Genomic DNA, 18,170 nt, shown 5'->3' with positions numbered 1-18,170 from the left:
TGTTTTTAAGCTACTTAAAAATCACAATATAAATTTTTTCTTTAAATATTTTAGAGGATTCGGATACTTATGAATTTTTTTGGGTTTATTGTAACTTAAGTTGTTATCTCATAGAATTTATTGTTACTTTTTATGCCATTTTGAGTGTTTCTATCATTTCAGGTTGCAATAGGCAGCCAGAGCATGTCATGACATTCTTACCATTTGAAATGGGGACAAGTGGGTCTTCGGGTGGACAACAGCAGTTAGTAGTTAGGGGTAGATTTGCTCCTAAAAGCTTTGAAGGGATTCTACAAAGATGCATAAGTACATAATAGTGATATACTATTTCCATTGGGTTACTTGTTTGGTTATTATCATTGAGGCTGGGAACTTGAGTTTATTAATTGAGACAAAATGGAAGTTTATGAATATTAAAATATGTACTGGGAAATTCTAGGTTTCATACGATTTAAAATACTGTTCTATGCCAGCCATTCCGAGCAATTTTGGCAATAGCAAGCAATTTTAACTCTTCAAATCCGCTATGTTCTCTCTTTCTCATTATTTCTTAAGATTAGGAGTATCAATTCAAGTTAGCATGTCGGGTTCATGTCGTGTCAAAGTAGGGGTATTTGACTAAATGGCTCAATCCTAACCGACCTATTTAATAATCGTGTCATGATCGTTCAACCCTAACTTGACCTGTTAATAAGGCAGGTTGACCTAACCCAACCCATTTGACATGCTTAATAAACGAGTCATATTGGGTTAACACGAATGTAACACAATCCATTTCAACCTGCATAATATTAAATATAATATCCATCTAGAAATAATTTTTTTAATATCCCAAAAGTAGTGCATCTTCAAGTCTTCAACCTACATTCAAAATAATAAAGTTTAACAAAAATATAACATTCATCTAGAAATATGTTCTTTACACTCCAAAAGAAGTGCATACACATCAGCCTAAATTCAAAATAACATAATTTGACAAAAATAAAATAACATAGTTCAACAAAAATATAATATCTTTGGAACTCACCAAATGCTAAGTATCAATATTGAAAGAATTGGAGTAAACAGTAGACAAAAGTTTATAGAACAAAAACATTATGTAGAAAAAATTACTGCAGAATTTTGAAACACAAGAAAACGGTTTTCTTTAATTCTAATACTCACTAAACACATGAGAGAGAGAGTAGTACGGATGAAATAAAAAAAATAAAATTAGATTTTTTTTTAAGATGGTTTAGAGATTTAGGGTTTGAAGGGCTTAGAGATCTAGGGTTTGTAAAATTTCAATTTTCAATTATATCCTTTGTAAATTTTTGTAATTACTCACTTTTCTTTTTAAATTTAATATATATGTTGGATATAAAAGGTATTTGACAAATCTAAAATAAAACGAATATTTATTTGTTATATGAGTTAAACGAGTTGTGTTAAGCGGGTCATTTCGGGCTAACATAAATAAATTGGCGTGTCAAACGTGTCTATTGTGGGTTATGCGGGTTGACTCGCTTATGACACATTTCTTATCATGTTGCTTTTAAGTTTCAATGTTTGACCCAACCCGTGTCAAGTTCGTGTCATGTTCACGAGTTGGGTCGAACATTGACACCCTTCCTAAGATTAATCTTTAAGTGAAATCTATTGACAATGAACTCTCAGAAGCTAAGTTATTCATGATTACACTAAAATTGATCACAAGCAGAATACATCAAAGCTTGAGTCATTGTAAACTTGCTTGCTAAAACAACCCTTTAAGTAAAATCTAATCCTTCTATTTATTTTTTATGGTTTTTTTAATAGGCCTGAAGTTCAACAATAGCTACCAACAACCACTATTCCCTGGGGTTTCAAACTTGCTTGCTAAAAAAACCAAATCCAAAGATGGCCAGCATTAAGCTTCTGACATGTGACTTCTCGAGAAAATGAGCCTTCACAATCATCATAACTTGGGGATACATCAGAATCTTTCTTCCATGCATGGGGTGCGAATGTCTCCTCCTCGATGTGCATTTTGGAAATTCCCTCATTTATCTCCTCTGCACTGGCCTGTAGGTGCAAAGATAACTCAAGTTTCCACAATACTTTAGCCATAGATGGCCTGTCTCTACTCTGATTAGCCACACATTTCATTGCAGTCATAGCATACTGCTTGAAGCATTCAGGTGCAATCTTCCCTTTCAGATAAGGATCAGTCATCTGATCAAGAATACTTATCTTTTGGCAATGTACAACCCACTCCACCAAGTTTACTTGCTCCTCTGGAAGTGATGTGTCCATCACTGGCCGAGCACGTAAGATCTCAAAAAGAACAACCCTAAATGAGTAAACATCAGATTTTTCAGTCAGTTACTGTAATAGTATATACTCCGGATCCAAATACCCATAACTACCCCTAACAACAGTGGTTACATGTGCTTTATCCAGTGTAGGACCTGTTTTTGACAAGCCAAAATCAGAAACCTTGGCAACCCACTTCTCATCCAAGAGAATGTTTGTTGTCTTAACATCTCGGTGGATAATATTGTGCTTGGCACCTGTGTGGAGATAGTGTAAACCGCGAGTAGCTCCAATGCATATCTCAAGCCTTTGCTTCCTGGGCAATGGTGGTTTTTGGGTATTGTATAGATGCTCACGTTGTGTTCCGTGAGACATGTAGTCATAAACAAGAATCATTTCACAGTTGTCTTCACAATAGCCAATCAATGAAACAAGGTGGTGATGACGAACTTTTGAAAGCATTTCAATCTCAGTTTGAAACTCGTGTACTCCTTGATCAGAGAGTGGGTTTCCACGCTTGATTGCTACTTTGGTTGCTCCATTGTTAATTTCTCCCTTGTAAACTTTACCAAAACCTCCAAACCTAAGGAGTAGATCCCCATCAAAGTCCTTGGTGGCAACCTTGATCTCAACAAATGAGAAGCATCGACAAAAGTTCTTGGTAAATCCTTGTCCATGTTCTTGGTGCCACTTAGAAGGAACTCCCCTTGCACTTGAATCTTTTCCATGTCCATGTTCTTGGTGCCACCTAGAAGGAACATTCCTTGCACTTGAGTGTTTAAAATGCTAGCAATGGTAAGAAGTAATAACAAAGAAACCAATAACAAAGGCTAAGACAATTCCACCAGTAACAACTCCGATGATGATTGTTTTCTGATTCTTTGTTTTACCATGTTGATGGTCAACCACAAAAGATTGTGTAGAGGATTGTGGGTATGACAATCTCTAACTCTCAAGGGTTATGGCTAGGGTTTTCTCTCTAAAAAGCACTCCTCTCAATATGTGGGTAATGATGGTATATATAGTGTAGGTGAAGACATAGTGGAGCAGATATGCAAAAATAGCAAAACAAACTGTTTCACGGGTATCTTGCAGGAAGGCCTTAACCGCGAAATACTCGGGAAAACCAACTGTCATGACTCTTTGCATTCCTACCATGTGCTATGCACATGGCTACACTTTGTGCGAAGTCTTCTCGCAAGCTACCCGCAAAAACTCCTTTGATCTTCAATGTTGTCTTGAATCTTCACATTCTCTCTCACACACACCCTATACAATGAAATCCCACATAAAATACAGGGTAAATAAGATTGAACAAAATTACAATCAAATTTGGTACGGAATTAAAGCCAACACAAAATAGTTGTAAATAACAACTTTACACATCCGTTAAGTAAAAATATTAACTTTTCCATTGTTATTCATAGAATTATAAATGTGGGCTTTAAACCTACAAAATGAATAGGGAAAGAGTGGATTGAAAAACTTAGAGCATCCACATTGGTAGAGCCATAACTTTAGCAATATGGCTCAATATGGCTCCACAAAAAAGTTATTTTATCTATTTTACCTTCTCATTTTACAAATCACCCAATATCAGTGGTTTTATTTTAGTTTTCAACACAATAAAATAATATTTTTTTATTACATATGAGCTATAATGTGAACACGTGAATGAGCTAAAATGTAGTGTAAACATGTGAATAATAATACAAAGTAGTATTGTGAACACGCGAATAATGATATAAAGCAATGTGAACACATGAATAAATTTTTATTTATTTATATATATATATATATATATATTTTTTTTTTTTTTTACATATGAGCTACAATGCACAACTACAAATTATTTGGCTTTGGTTCCACCAATGTAGACATAGTTTTCTATTTGGTGATGCTAAAATAGCAATAAAGCTTATTAGCACCACCAATAGTAGCTAACTTTGGGCTTACATCATCTTTCCCTAATGGGTCTCGCACCAAAATAAAATGACTAAATATCTATGTTTTAAAAACCGGACCGAACCGGTCGGTTCAACCGGGAACCGGACCTTAATCCGGTCCGGTTATTAGTTAAAACCGGAAATTAAAGAAAACCCGGATGAACAGTGAAAACCGCCGGTTCAACCGGTATAACCGGAAACCGGTGCAGTTAAACCGGTTTTAGCATTTCTACCTAAATACTTCAGCTGTTAACCCAAAAAAAAAAAATTTTTTAAATTAAAAAGAGAGATGTTATTTCAGATTTAAGAAGAGAGATTTTGATTTTGAAAATGCCCTCTCAAGTATGAAGTGGTGAAGCCTAAGACACTTACAGTAAACCAAAAATATCATATTTACTTTACTTACCTTTTGCTCAAAAGAAAATAAAAAAATAAAAAAAAATCAGATTTATTATATTATGTTGAGAAAGAATCAAAGAAGCCCAAAGATAAGCAGATTTGTAATGATCTGGCTGCTTCAGTTGAGGCTTATTTTTTGCTGCTCTTGCATCTTGCCTGTCTGCTTCAGCTGAGGCTTATTTTTTGCTGCTCTTGCATCTTGCACTGCACTTATTCACACCAGAGAGAGAGAGAGAGAGAGAGAGAGAGTATTGAAGAAAGAGATGAAAAGCAAAAAGCAAAAAGTGAGGTGGGTACTATTGTTGTTTGTTGGACCAAAACGTGTGGATGTAATTTCAAAATGTGTGGCTGTTGGGAATCTTGGGATATGTAGAATCAAGAATGTGTGGAGGGGAAAAAATATCAAATGGGCAATGATATTGTTACTCATGGTGCACTTACTTTTTGTTATTTGAAAGGTTAAAAAATAACTAAAATATTTTATAGTAGACTTGTAGGCTATGAGTGTTTGTATATGTTTTTTTTTTTTTGGTTGAATTGTGTTCAATGGTGTTTAAAAGTTGATAAGCCAAAGTTTAATGTTTTACTATTGTTTAATTTTTTAGTTAAAATGATTAGTTATAAAATTATTTATTTATTTTTATAATTATTAATTAAATTATTTATGACGTCACCGGTTCGACCAGAAAATCGTTAATCAGTCTCTTTTCCGGTTCTTTCATCGTACCGGTTTTTAAAACCATGCTAAATATTAACCAATTGGGCCTACATCATCTATGCAGCCCAACCTTAACAGAAACTCGACCACGACAACCAAACAAGACAAGAAGATAGAACAAAACGACTAGTCGTTGTTGATCAACCGTCAAAGACTTGCCGTTTATGCAAGTTTTACCTCAAACACACCGAATTGTTAACCAACTTTACCATATCAAACTTCAAACTTCGAACCTTAGAGTGAGACAGTTCACAATTAGCGGCCAATACAGAAGCTCTGAAATTACAGTTAATCAAAACCCACAAGAAATTGAAGGATGATATATCAAATGTAAGTTTCTTTTTCTTGATTTCTAGATATTATTAATTTATTAATACTCATATCCTTTGACCTTTGTGTTACTTATGAACCCAGAAGTACTATCAGCTTCAGATACTTCTGAGTGGTAATAGATTGATAGGCCAAGAATTTATTGACCCCTTGTGATAAATTAACCAATTGATTTAGCCAAGTTAATTAGTTAATTCAATTTACATGCAATATATGTGACAGTATAAACAAATCACCAAATAACTAAATGCAGCGGAAAATAAATTGACACGATGATTTGTTTACGAATAAGGAAAACCTATACAGCAAAAACCTCACCGGGTGATTTTAAGATCACCACTCCCGAGAATCCATTATTATCAAAACAAGCAGTTACAAGTAAAGGAATCCCAGTACCTTATACCAACCTATAGTTGAACCCTTACCCCAATACCCAATTGGACTTGTTCTGTAGTGACAATCTCTCCTTTTCAATGCACGGCTCCTAGTACGCAACCAACCAATAGATGCACGGATCCCAGTACGCAACTTAATCACCAACTTGAGAAAGATGTTGGCTGCAAAGTTCTTCAATTTATCACACGATGAAGATCATAAAGCTCCTTGGTCACAAAACTCTAAGGTGTACAAACACAGCAACTTCTTCAAAAGAAAGATGAATTAGGGCAAATTCTGTCTTCGGTTACAATTTGCATGAACAAGACTTTGCTCTACACTTGTGCAACTATGCAACCTTTGACGATCCTTAAAATAATCTTTATATATGTTTGGGGTTGTGAGAAAAGAAAACCTAAACACATACTCACATATTGGAGTGAAATCAACTCTGAATTTCATAAACCTCGATAAATAGCCATCTATCAAGCTAGCTGTCGAGCTACGGGCTGAAACAGCTTTTAAACCTTGATAGATACTAACTGTCGAGCTAGCTATCGAGCTTTAAAAACCAGCACTTCTTCACTTTTTTCTTCGATAGACTTGCATGGTTTTAACACTTAATCTTGAAACCTTGTTTCATGAAGTACATCTTAGATCTACCCAATTACAAGTAAAATGCATTTTGTTAAAGGATTAGCCAATTACATAAAAATATTGACATATGTTCCTAACATCAAATCACATATGTCCTAACATAGATTACTACTGCTGCTTAAAGTTATTGTCTTGTGCTAACCCTTGATTTCAGCAAAGAAGAAGAAAAAGAAAAAAGGTCTGGGTTTTGCAGATGATTCTGTGGATAAGTTGACTGAGAAAACTGAAAACTTGGGAGGTACACATGAACTCAGCAAAACAATTGGTATTTACCTTTCCCTCTTATGTTTAGCCTTAAAGGTGTGCAAATACTTGTTACTTGTAACGTCCCAGTCTGACCCAAAAAAAAAAAAAAAGGGCAGATTTTTTTAGTTCCCACGTGCCTCCCAACTACCCCACCTAACCCCCTTCCCCACCACTCATTTCACTCATCTTATCTCCTCTTTGACCAACTCATTTACTTCATTTCTTTTCTTTCTTTTTCTTCTTTTTCATTTTCGGTAGAACACTCCTCTTCACTCCTTCAAACTCTCCCGCCGGTACCTCCATATCACTATTTTTCCACCTTCATTTTCCGGCAAGACCACCGGAAAAATCCTTAGGAACCCCTAAGCATCATCATCCTTTTTTTTGAGGTAAAAATTTCTAATCTTTTTGATGGGTTTTACACTTTTGCTTGAGGTTATTTTTATCTAAACTTTAATAATGATACCCATGTGATTTATGAGCATTAGAAGTGATATTTATGTGCTTGTATGTACGGGTTTTGTATTGGTGGAATTATTTGATGAGTAGGTATATGGTTTGTTCTAATGATGACTACCTAAGATTTATGTATAGTGGAAAATTTAGGGGTTTTGAGTTATAACATGTGATGGTTGGTAAATCTAATTTTTCCATTGCCATTGGGTTTATTTGGAGTTAGTTGAAGTTCTAAATTTCTTGTCTTGGAGGATATTTTGATTTTGCTTTCATGGGTCTCTTATTGATGTAGTGTAAATTTTATGGAAGCTAATCATAATGTTGGAGATGATATTAAATGGGTTAACTTTATAAATTGGAGTTTATGCCTTGTGAATCAATTTGTTGAGAAACTTTGGAAGTAGGATATATTGTTATTGATGAGGTTAAATACTAAGCTTTCTTAATTAAGTGCTCATTTGGCAATTCCTAAATTGTAGCTAGATATAATTTCAAGCTCTATTCTTATTGTGATAGGTTTACTTGATATTGTTTAGGTTCTAGCTAATCTCCTTGGAGCTTGGAGAATTAGGCTCTTGCAGTTGCGAGATAAGTAACTTTTTAATGAGATTTTTGAAAAATAAACATGTTGCATAAATGATGTTTTTGGGTTAGATACACTTTTGAAAACTACCTATGGAAATTATATTTTCCTAAAACTATTGTGTCATAACCTTAATATATGTATGATTATATATGAAAATGCATCATATTTGGTATTATATTTGGGGAAATGCATGAATTGTTGATATGAAAAAATGAGCATCTTTTATTTAATCTTTGATAAGGAAATCATGGATTTTATGGTATATTATAAAATTTGAGGATGCTTATCTTGTCTTGTTATGTGGAAAATTGATAGAAAAATCTCTTGACAAGAATGAAGTTGAAACCTTACAAACTTTGTGGAAGTTGGATTATTTAAGGTTTTTCTGAAATTACCTAGACATAAATTACGTGTTTCAAAGTATATGTAACCTATGAGCTTTATGTGGTTTTAACACCATGCCATGTGTGATTTCTCGGTGATCACCCGATTTGGTTTTTATAGTCTTTGTGACAACGGAATCAAATCCAGGTCAGTGTCCTTTCACTTTGGATGACACGTTCTTCCCTGCTGCCTATGGGGGGGAAGAGATTCCTTGATTGTGTGTGGGTGAGGCTGTTGCCCATGGGGCCAAGAGACTACATGCAAGAGAGGTCCTATTTGACGCGCTCTCTCTACTGCCCAGGGGGGGAGAGAAAAACCTTGAGGGTATGGGTGAGGCTGCTATCCATGGGGCCAAGAGTCTGCATACCAAAGAGGACAATATCATGCCAATTGTGAATAGGTGGATTCCCTAACCGGTCTATGTGATATATTTGTGATAATTTATCTTATGTTAGATATTATGACTTTGGAAATTATATTGTTGATGCTCACAGATTATAGTATATAGTTTCAAGGTATTTATTTAGAGAAACTTTGTGTTTCATTATTTAATCATTCTTGTCATATTATTATTTTTGAAGATGAAACTTGCATTTCCCCCACTCCCATTAAATATGCTATTTAATGGGCTCTGTCTCATCCCATTATTTTATAAACTTTTCAGAGTAGGCAACAATCTTTTGAGACAGCTTTTTGGTGACTAACAATAGTTAGACTAACTACTGATGGAGACTGAACTTTGTAATGGAGATATTAGATGTTGTACATCTTAGAATAAGCTTGACTCATTCTTTTGTATATTATAGTGGTTGTGACGTTTTTCTCACTAATGGGACAAGCTGATGATATGTAATTATTTATTCAGACCTCTATTCTTTTGTGACCAATGGTCCTTGTAATTATTGCTTAGAACTCTGACTTACTCTAAGAGTATATTCAATGAAATTATTATGATAATTCTTGATGTTGGTATTGGATATGATTTATGTGAATTGGATTGTCAAAAAGGAAAAAATAAATAAAAAAATAAAAATCTATAGATACTTTGAGATGTCTTTCTCATGCTTTGGATCCTTTGGGGTTTGGGGCGTGACATTCCTTATGTAGTTGTGTTGCTGTCATTTGGAGACTTTTTTGGCTTGTTCACTTGCAGTATTTGATGAAGTTCTCAATGGTGAAAATGACTCTCGGGAGGATATCGATGGTAATATTTTCCTTTCTTGTGTTTTTCCATTGGTAAAAAATGGTAATTACTTATATTGCATTGAGATAAGTATACTTGCATCTAGTTATACTTATATCATCATATTTCAAACCACATAGGCATGGATGAAGAAGGGAAAGGGATTGTCTTAATGCGGTATTCTTGGGAAAGAACTGATCGAGATTATGAATATGAAGAGGTATGTTCAATTTTTATGATTGATAGGGATGCTGTGCATTGAAATAGACATTAAAATGGAAAATGAAGTATTATTGATTCTTTTATTACAGATTACCAGTGGCGGAGAAGCCTCTAATCACTCATTCCTTGTATCTAGGACACTACAGATATCAGGGCCTTAGTCATTTCCGTCACTTGAAAATGTTTTGACAGTTGGAGCAGAAAACTGCCTTGATGCAAAAACAACCTTCTAAGATGCCTTTAGGAAATTGGGTGGGTGTCTTCTAGTATATGCAGGTGAAGGTCTTGTGGTATAAGTTACAAAGCATAACTTCTCTTTTTATAATCTTTTGGGCATTTGGTTTTATAAGTGCTTGAAAATCTAGCATAATGAGCTGTTAGTATGACTTCTATATGTAGCAAATTCTTTTGGACTTGTTTATATTGAGCTATATGTTCTAACACAACTCTCATTTTCATTGCTTTTAGCGTATTGACATGTGACAAAAGATGATTAATGGAACTGCCATTGGGTCTTTGCATATTTTCACACTTCTGTCTTGTTTCCGTGGCTGAGTACCCTCTCTTGTCTCACGTGCATATTATCAATTAAATAAGAAACCAATACCTTTTATGATTTTGGTGGATTATATGTTCCTTTTGTCATTTTGGGAGTCTTGTTGGCTGTGTTCCCTTTATATCTTCTCAAGTAAGCTTTTATGGATCTTTTTCTTCTTCTTTTTCGGGTGGGGGGTTGGATATTCTTAATCTTATTGTGATGGATTACAATGTCCATGCTTCTTATGACTCTGCTGCTTCTTAGTAGAATGTTCAATATCCTTTACGAGAATAATCCTGAGCTTGCAGGAGATAGACGTAGGACAGTTACGAGGCCTCCACAAGTTCTACGAGAATGCACAAAGAAGACTGTTTGTAAATTTTATTGATCACTGCAAAACGTAAGCTTAATTTTTGTGGGTTTAAACTTTTATAACCTTTCCTTAACATGTAGTATTGTAGACAACCAGTTTAAGACGTGATATGCTGCCTTTTTCTTTTTTCTTTTTTTTGTCTATGGCAATATAATATGAATTAGGAAATGTTTGCTTCAAGTTTCCAGAGGAATCAAATACTTATTACAATTTTGTTATTTTTGTCTTGCTTAAGCTGTTAAATCATAATATATTGTTACCTATTATGCCATATTGAGTGTAGTTGTAACATTTCAGGATGCATAGGCAAAAAGAGCATGTCATGACGTTCTTACTGGCTAAAATGGGGACAAGTGGATCTTTGGACGGACATAGCGGATGGTCGTTAAGGGTGGATTTGCTCCTAAAAACTTTGAAGGGATCCTGCAAAGATTTTTTTTTTTTTGAGAATCAATACGAGACAATTATATTAAGCTGAAACAAAATCAGAAACAACAAACTCAAAAACATCCGGAGGAACATGCTCCATCCAGACTAACAAAGGTAATGACCCTCTTGCTCTCTTAGCTAAGGCATGAGCTACACTGTTGCCCTGCCGCCTTGTATGAGAAAAAGAGAAAGTTCTAAGCGAACTCACAATAGACAAAAAGTCTTTAACAAACTGACCAACAAAAAGTCTTTAACAAACTGACCAATAGATGGGTGGCTACCATCAGCAGCCTTCAATGCATTGCACACCATCTCCGAGTCACCTTCAAACACAGATTGAAATATACCCGCCTCAACTGCAAATAAAGCAGCCCTTCTTGCAGCCAAGGCCTCCAAGACCTCCACAGAATCCGGGGTAGGGAATTTTTTCAGACAGCGCTGCTACCATCTCGCCATTTGAATTCCGAATCACAACTCCAATTCCCGCCTCTCCAGACTCAGCAAAGACAGCCCCATCAAAGTTTGTCTTGTACATCTCCTCCATCGGAGGTCTTCATATGGTTCTTCCAGGTATGGTTTTCGGCTTGATCATCGGAAATTTCCTCTGATACTCAGTGAGATAGTTGCTGGCTGCTTCGAATACCTTCACAGTAGGCAAACACTCTTCCTTTAATCTAATCTTGTTCCTACGGTGCCATATAAACCAAGCCACAGTAGCAAATACTTCCAAACTTCTTGGTTGTTGCCCCACAAGCTGAATTAGCTCACAGAAATCATGAATTCTTGGGAAGTCAGAACTGATCCAGCTAAATACAGGTGCCCAAATATGCCGCAGTGTGTCACATCCCCAAATGGCATGAAAGGTCGACTCCTACTCCACTTGGCAAAGGTTGCACTCTGCACTATCTATAATTTTCCTTTTCTTCAAATTCTCCTTGGTAGGTAGTGCTTCAGAACAAGCCCTCCAGAGAAAAGTTTTGATTTTATTAGGTACCCGCAGTTTCCAAATACGATTCCAGAAGATCTTTTGATTCGAATTGTCTGAACTTGCTGCATCCAAACATCTTTCATCCTCACACAGCAATATGTATCCGGTTTTAACTGAGTACTCACCACTTCGACAGTGTGGCCAGATTATACTATCTGCCTGACTTGACCAACAGAGAGGGATAAGTTAAGTACATAAGTTTTAGTTTTGTGATACACGACACGTCATAAGAAGTCATGAGACTAAAGTTATCTATTTTCATTAATTAGCTTCTCCCATGTATATTCTTTTTATACATCATCATCAAACGCTAAAACTCTTATCATCATCAGCAAACGCTAGAACTCTAGCTTTATTCAATTAATTCTCTTTATTGCAACTACTTTACAACTAAAGCTCGATAGTTAGACCTTTATCTCCTACAACAATCCTAAATTCCTAATACCTTAATCCAATAGTGAACAATGAAATTCCTTTACCGCTGTTGCAGATGCATGACAATTATGGTGATTATAGTCTGAATAAAATCATATGTTATAATTTTAGTATTCTATTTAATGTTCCATCATTTTCTCTCTCTCTCTCTCTCACATAATAATAATAATAATAAAAATTGACACGTAACATATTACAATTTTTATTATGGGACATAACATGTTACAATTAGTTAAGTATAAGATAAAATTCTTCTAAATTCTAATGGATAAACAATGTTTGTTCGTCTTAGTCCCAGTGATGAACATTTGAACACCCTTTCTTTTCTGGATGTCATAATTGTCTGTCCAATCCATCTTTTTCAAAAAAAAAAAAAATTCCAATACTTCCAAACGCCCATGTCATGTCTTCCCACCGACATTGAAATCAAAATTGCCTTATTTTATATGCATCCCAAAAGCAAACCATTGATAATGTCTTTCACATTAATCATCCCTCCTTACCCTTTTTTTAAATAAGTCTTTTGGGACTAGCTAAGTCTTGCCTAGTTGCCTACCTTTTTTTTTTGGGATGAGATCTTTACCTTTACCTACCCTTGACATGATTTTTTAAAGTTGGCAAACCTTGGATGTAGTAATTATCTAGGAAGTTCTCCATTTATTAACCCATTAGGTACTTCTTTTATCTGAATAATTAGATGCTTAATGCAAAACAGCTTCCTTCTTTTGAAAATAAAAATAAAAAAGGAATTTCCTAGTATGTTTTGACCAAATAAAAAGCAAATTTTATTGAGGTACTTGAGGTTAGTTCACTTTATTTTCCTGAATATTTTTTAATGTCCATGGCTTGTGTCCAGTGCAAATATTAGCCTTTCCATTACAATTCATTGAATTATATATTTGGGTTTATACATGTGTATGACGGGTGTTACATAATTTGGGAATCCTAAGGCCTTAAAGAAACAAAATAAATAGAGAAAGAGTGAATTAAACAGCTGCTAACTTTGGGCTTACACTCTAATGGGCCTAGTACCAAAAGAAATGAATTGGGCCTCCTTATTTTTGCAGCCCAACCCTAAGAGAAACAAACAAACGCAGCCGTTCCAGACCAAGATTGAGTTTGATAAGCAAGGATACCAAGGAATTCAAGGCTGTCGCCAAGTTGGAATTGACCCTGACTTTTTTTTTTTTAGTGATGAAATAATATCTCAAATCAATGAAGTACACTCTAAGATGATTACTTTTTATCATCAGGCAAAAATTCCAATTGATTTTTGGTGTACGTGAGGCTTGAACTCAGATTTTTTATTCGATAATAAAAGACTTTACTAGTTAAGTTAACATGCTTCTTGAGCGAGTAAGGAAAACTGGAATCATTAATTCAACATTTCGATCATTCTCATTTATAATAAAAATAGAAAATTGGAAAACCACAAGGTGAATTCCCCTCTCAAGTTATACGAAAGTAAGGATCATAAGTATAGTTATTAATAAACTCAAAGGTAGATTTGTTTATTTATTTATATATTTAACTTAGTTGCTACTGTTTAGTTTAGTTTTTTTTTCATTGTTAGCCATTTGATTTTGAAATTGCCATACAGTTTCTTTTCTTTTTCTTTTTTCCTAAAAGAATTCTATTGGAGGACCAATTAAACAATTCGATATTTGAATAGGAATTCTTAAGGTAATTCTAAGCATGAAGATAATTGGACTATGAATTAATACAAAGACTAAGATATTTATAATTGTTTTGTATTTATAAATGGAAAATTCTTAGTTAATATTGTACTTGTAATGTAATCTTACATTTTAAACACACAAAAAGTGCTAAATGTTGTACATATTTGCAAAAAGTGTACAATATTTACCATTTTTGGCAAATGTGTATAACATTTACTATTTTTTATGTGTCTATAATGTAAATTTAAGTTGTAATTACAATAAACATATAAAAGTCATTTATAAATATACGTTATTTTTTAAACAATATATTTAAGTGCAATGGTAGCTACCAACGACAGATCTAGATATTACACATGATGCAATACACCCTCACCACACACAAATTTTTTTACCATTTTTACTCTTTTAATTTTTTTTATTTAATGATTGAGATTGAAATTTTTTTTTTATTTTTTTTAAATCTCAATCTCAAGTCTCTACCCTTAATTGCTATTGCTCATCCACCAACAACCACTATTTGCCTAGAGTTTCGAACCTGCTTGCTTAAAAAAACCCGGTCCAAAGATGACCACCATTAAGCTTTTGAGAGATGACTTCTTGGGAAAACAGATGTCCACAACCATCAAAACTTGGAGATGCATCAAGATTTTTCTTCCATTTATGGGGTACAAATGGCTCCTCCTCAATGTGTATTCCGCTAATGCCCTCATTGCTTTCCTCTGCATTCTTTTGTAGCTGCAAAGAAAACTCAAGGTTCCACGTCACTTCATCCATAGATGGCCTGTCAATGCTCTGATTAGCCACACACTTCATTGCAATTTCAATAAACTGCTTAAAGCATTCAGGTGCAATCTTCCCCTTTAGATAAGGATCAATTATCTGATCAAGAATACGTTTCTCATGGCAATGTGCAACCCACTCTACCAAGCTCACTTGCTCCTCTGGAAGTGTTCTGTTCAATACTGGCCGAGCACATAAGATCTCAAAAAGAACAACCCCAAATGAGTAAACATCAGACTTTTCAGTCAGTTGTTGCAACAATAAGTATTCTGGATCCAAATACCCATAACTACCCTTAACAACAGTGGTTACATGTGTTTTATCTATGGTAGGACCTAATTTTGACAACCCAAAATCAGAAACCTTGGCAACCCACTCCTCATCCAAGAGAATGTTTGTTGTCTTAACATCTCGGTGGATAATAGTTTGCTTAGCACCAGTGTGGAGATAGTATAAACCGCAAGCAGCTCCAATGCATATCTCAAGCCTTTGCTTCCAGGGCAATGGTGATTTTTGGGTCTTGTATAGATGTTCACGCAGTGTTCCATGAGCCATGTAGTCATAAACAAGAATCATTTCGCAACTGTCTTCACAATAGCCAATCAATGAAACAAGGTGGTGATGACGAACTTTTGAAAGTATTTCAATCTCAGTTTGAAACTCATGCACTCCTTGATCAGAGAGTGGGTTTCCACGCTTGATTGCTACTGGGGTTGTTCCACCATCAATTTCTCCCTTGTAAACTTTACCAAAACCTCCAACCCCAAGGAGTAAAGCCTCATCAAAGTTCTTGGTGGCAACCGTGATCTCAGCAAATGAGAAGCGGCGACAAAGGTTCTTGGTAAATCCTTGTTCAAGATCTTGGTGGCACTTGGAAGGAACTTCCCTTACACTGGAGTTTTTTCCATGTTGGCAACGAGAAGCAACAATAAGAAAGAAACCAATGACAATGACTAAGATGATTCCACCACACGTACCTCCAATGATAATTGCTTTGCGAATCTTTGTTTTATAATCACCTGATGATGGTATATAACTTGTTGGGTTAATTACATCCTGCTTAGGAGCAGGAATAGGATTGGGACCTGCGAGATTACCATTTGTACCATTAATTTTGAATATCTCTATTCCATTCAAGATCGCATCGTAATAGTTTGAATGGCTAAGTGGGTTTGGATGCAGTTCAAGCCACAAATCCTGTTGTGGGCTTCCATTTGGAACAAGAAGAACCACATAATCCTTAAACGCTGGAACCCCATATAGCTGACTTGCCCCCACTGTTTCGACACCTGCCCAGGCAATAACATCCGCCTCTGTCTCAGCAGTTTGATTATACAGGAAGATATCAAACACTCTTTGATTACTCAAGGTTATATTTGCCTGAATCTCACAGAAATGAAGTCTAACTAGGTAAGTGAATTCGGAGTCGACTGAAAAAATCCAAGTCAAGTTGTAATTGAGATTGACTTGAGGATTAGGCCCCATTGATCTAGCTGTGGCGTAGACATCAATCGGTGCAACGTAAGGAGGAATGCTCGGAGGATATTGGATCGTCACGTTTGGATCAACAGAATATGAAACCCCAAAGGCAGCCCCATAGATGTATGGAGAGTCAGCATACCAGGTCCTATAAAGACCTGTATCATGGGAGGGCGGAATACGATTTCCACCTACATTCAACCGATAAACAGTCTCAAGTGCAGTGTTGTTACCAGTGTCGAAAGCAGAAATTTGACCCACAATCATTAGAGTTCCATCAGTGCAACTATAAATATCAGGCATTGACACTATCTCAATCCCATTCACAAACGCATACGCTGTTGGAGCTTGGGCAGATGGGACGAAACTTATGTCCAATTTTTCACCCTCAACATTGATCGAATATTCCTTGATAATATATGCATACCCTAAGGCTTCTGTAGTTTGCAAAGCACTGAAGTTGTTAAGAAGAGTATAAGATCCAGCAGTGGCAGAGAAAACAGCATGGGACGCATTGAGGCTCGCATATGAAGCGGGATAAAAGTAAAGACGAACAAATTTTCTACCAGCAACAACAGGAATACGATAGGTGAAATTTGAGTAGAAAATTCGAGCAGTCATATAAGGGACTTCAGGGACAGATGGTTCTTGAGTAGCAGCTTGAGATATGGTGGATTTGCCACTAGCCAACAGATACTTGGACCCAACATCTGTGGCCCACTTCCGACCATCGTAATCAGTTGCTTCCAAAGGACCCCCACAATTTAGAAGGATTTTCTCGATCGGCACATAATTGGCTGCCAGATTTACATTAATGGTGAAGGCCAAGTAAAAAACAACGGATATAGGTATGGACATAAGACCGAATTTATAAGTGTTCCTCATTAGTTGAAAGTTCAACTTGATTACGGTTTTTTACAACGATTAATATAAAGAGTTGAGCTTCTTAACACCAGAATCAAGACCAGAAGGTCCAGAACAAAGATATACAAGCAAGAAATTTGCGGTTGTTGTATGAAGAATCTCGAATCAGAGAACAAAAATGAGACAATAAGATTTTGTTACCAAAACCCCAAAAGCTTAAGATCAAGATACTAAAATAGATAGAATGGAAGATGTTTTTTGGACGGAAGATGTAAGACTGCAGAAAATGCAGGAAATAGAATACAAATTAACTCAAGTACCAAGATTGTACTGAGTAGATTTCAAGCCATTAACGCTGAAAACAAAGATTGTTTAAGAAAATAAAAGTTGACCTTCTTGACCAGAAGCTCAGACTCACTGAGTTGAAACTGGGTTCTAGAGCCTTGGATTTCAGGGATGGTGAAAAATAAATAGCTTACATAAAACCCGGAAAGGCAGAAACAGAAATAAAAGAGGGGCTTGGTTTGTATACTCCCAAGACTTGGCTTTCTTATATATACTACTTTTAAAGTGATGATTAGTCTCTTAGATGTTTTGGATTGCGTCTGGCTTGGGCTATATTTTTGTTACGGTTCATTAATGAATTTACTGTTTATTGGCCCCATTGACACATATCCAAAAATTTTCCTAGCGCTCTACCCTATTCACAATGTCTTTCTTGCTCGACTAGAGTCATCGCTCCTTATCGTTTTGTATCAAATCTTTCTGGACTACAAGCATGATTTATTTCAAGTCAGTAGGCCTTGTGTCATTTCACATCATGATT

At 35.5% G+C, this 18,170-nt stretch overlaps 1 protein-coding gene and 1 long non-coding RNA gene across 13 annotated transcripts in view; one reads left to right on the top strand and one right to left on the bottom strand.

Moving 5' to 3' along the window:
* The window catches only part of LOC126692574 (receptor-like protein kinase FERONIA), a 128,567-nt gene extending 110,687 nt beyond the window's left edge, over nt 1-17,880 (bottom strand). The window contains exon 1 of the mRNA XM_050388223.1: nt 16,021-17,880. Within this exon, the coding sequence (XP_050244180.1) occupies nt 16,021-17,365 (1,345 nt within the window). The 5' untranslated portion in view covers nt 17,366-17,880. The remainder of the gene's footprint in view (nt 1-16,020) is intronic.
* Nucleotides 7,161-13,737, top strand: LOC126692581 (uncharacterized). 12 transcript variants are annotated; one of them, XR_007645045.1, is made up of 6 exons: nt 7,161-7,334; nt 7,938-8,771; nt 9,036-9,575; nt 9,695-9,774; nt 9,866-10,714; nt 10,985-12,483. It is a non-coding gene; the product is annotated as an uncharacterized LOC126692581 (long non-coding RNA). The 12 variants fall into 12 exon arrangements; XR_007645050.1 differs by having other exon boundaries at nt 7,938-9,575; nt 9,866-10,028; nt 10,623-10,714; XR_007645047.1 differs by having other exon boundaries at nt 7,938-9,575; nt 9,866-10,052; nt 10,245-10,714.
* Nucleotides 17,881-18,170: the final 290 nt, after the last annotated feature.

The sequence above is a fragment of the Quercus robur genome, chromosome 7 (genome assembly GCF_932294415.1).
Source record: "Quercus robur chromosome 7, dhQueRobu3.1, whole genome shotgun sequence".
In the NCBI taxonomy this organism is placed as follows: Eukaryota; Viridiplantae; Streptophyta; class Magnoliopsida; order Fagales; family Fagaceae; genus Quercus; species Quercus robur.
This window is presented reverse-complemented; position numbering and strand designations above follow the sequence as displayed.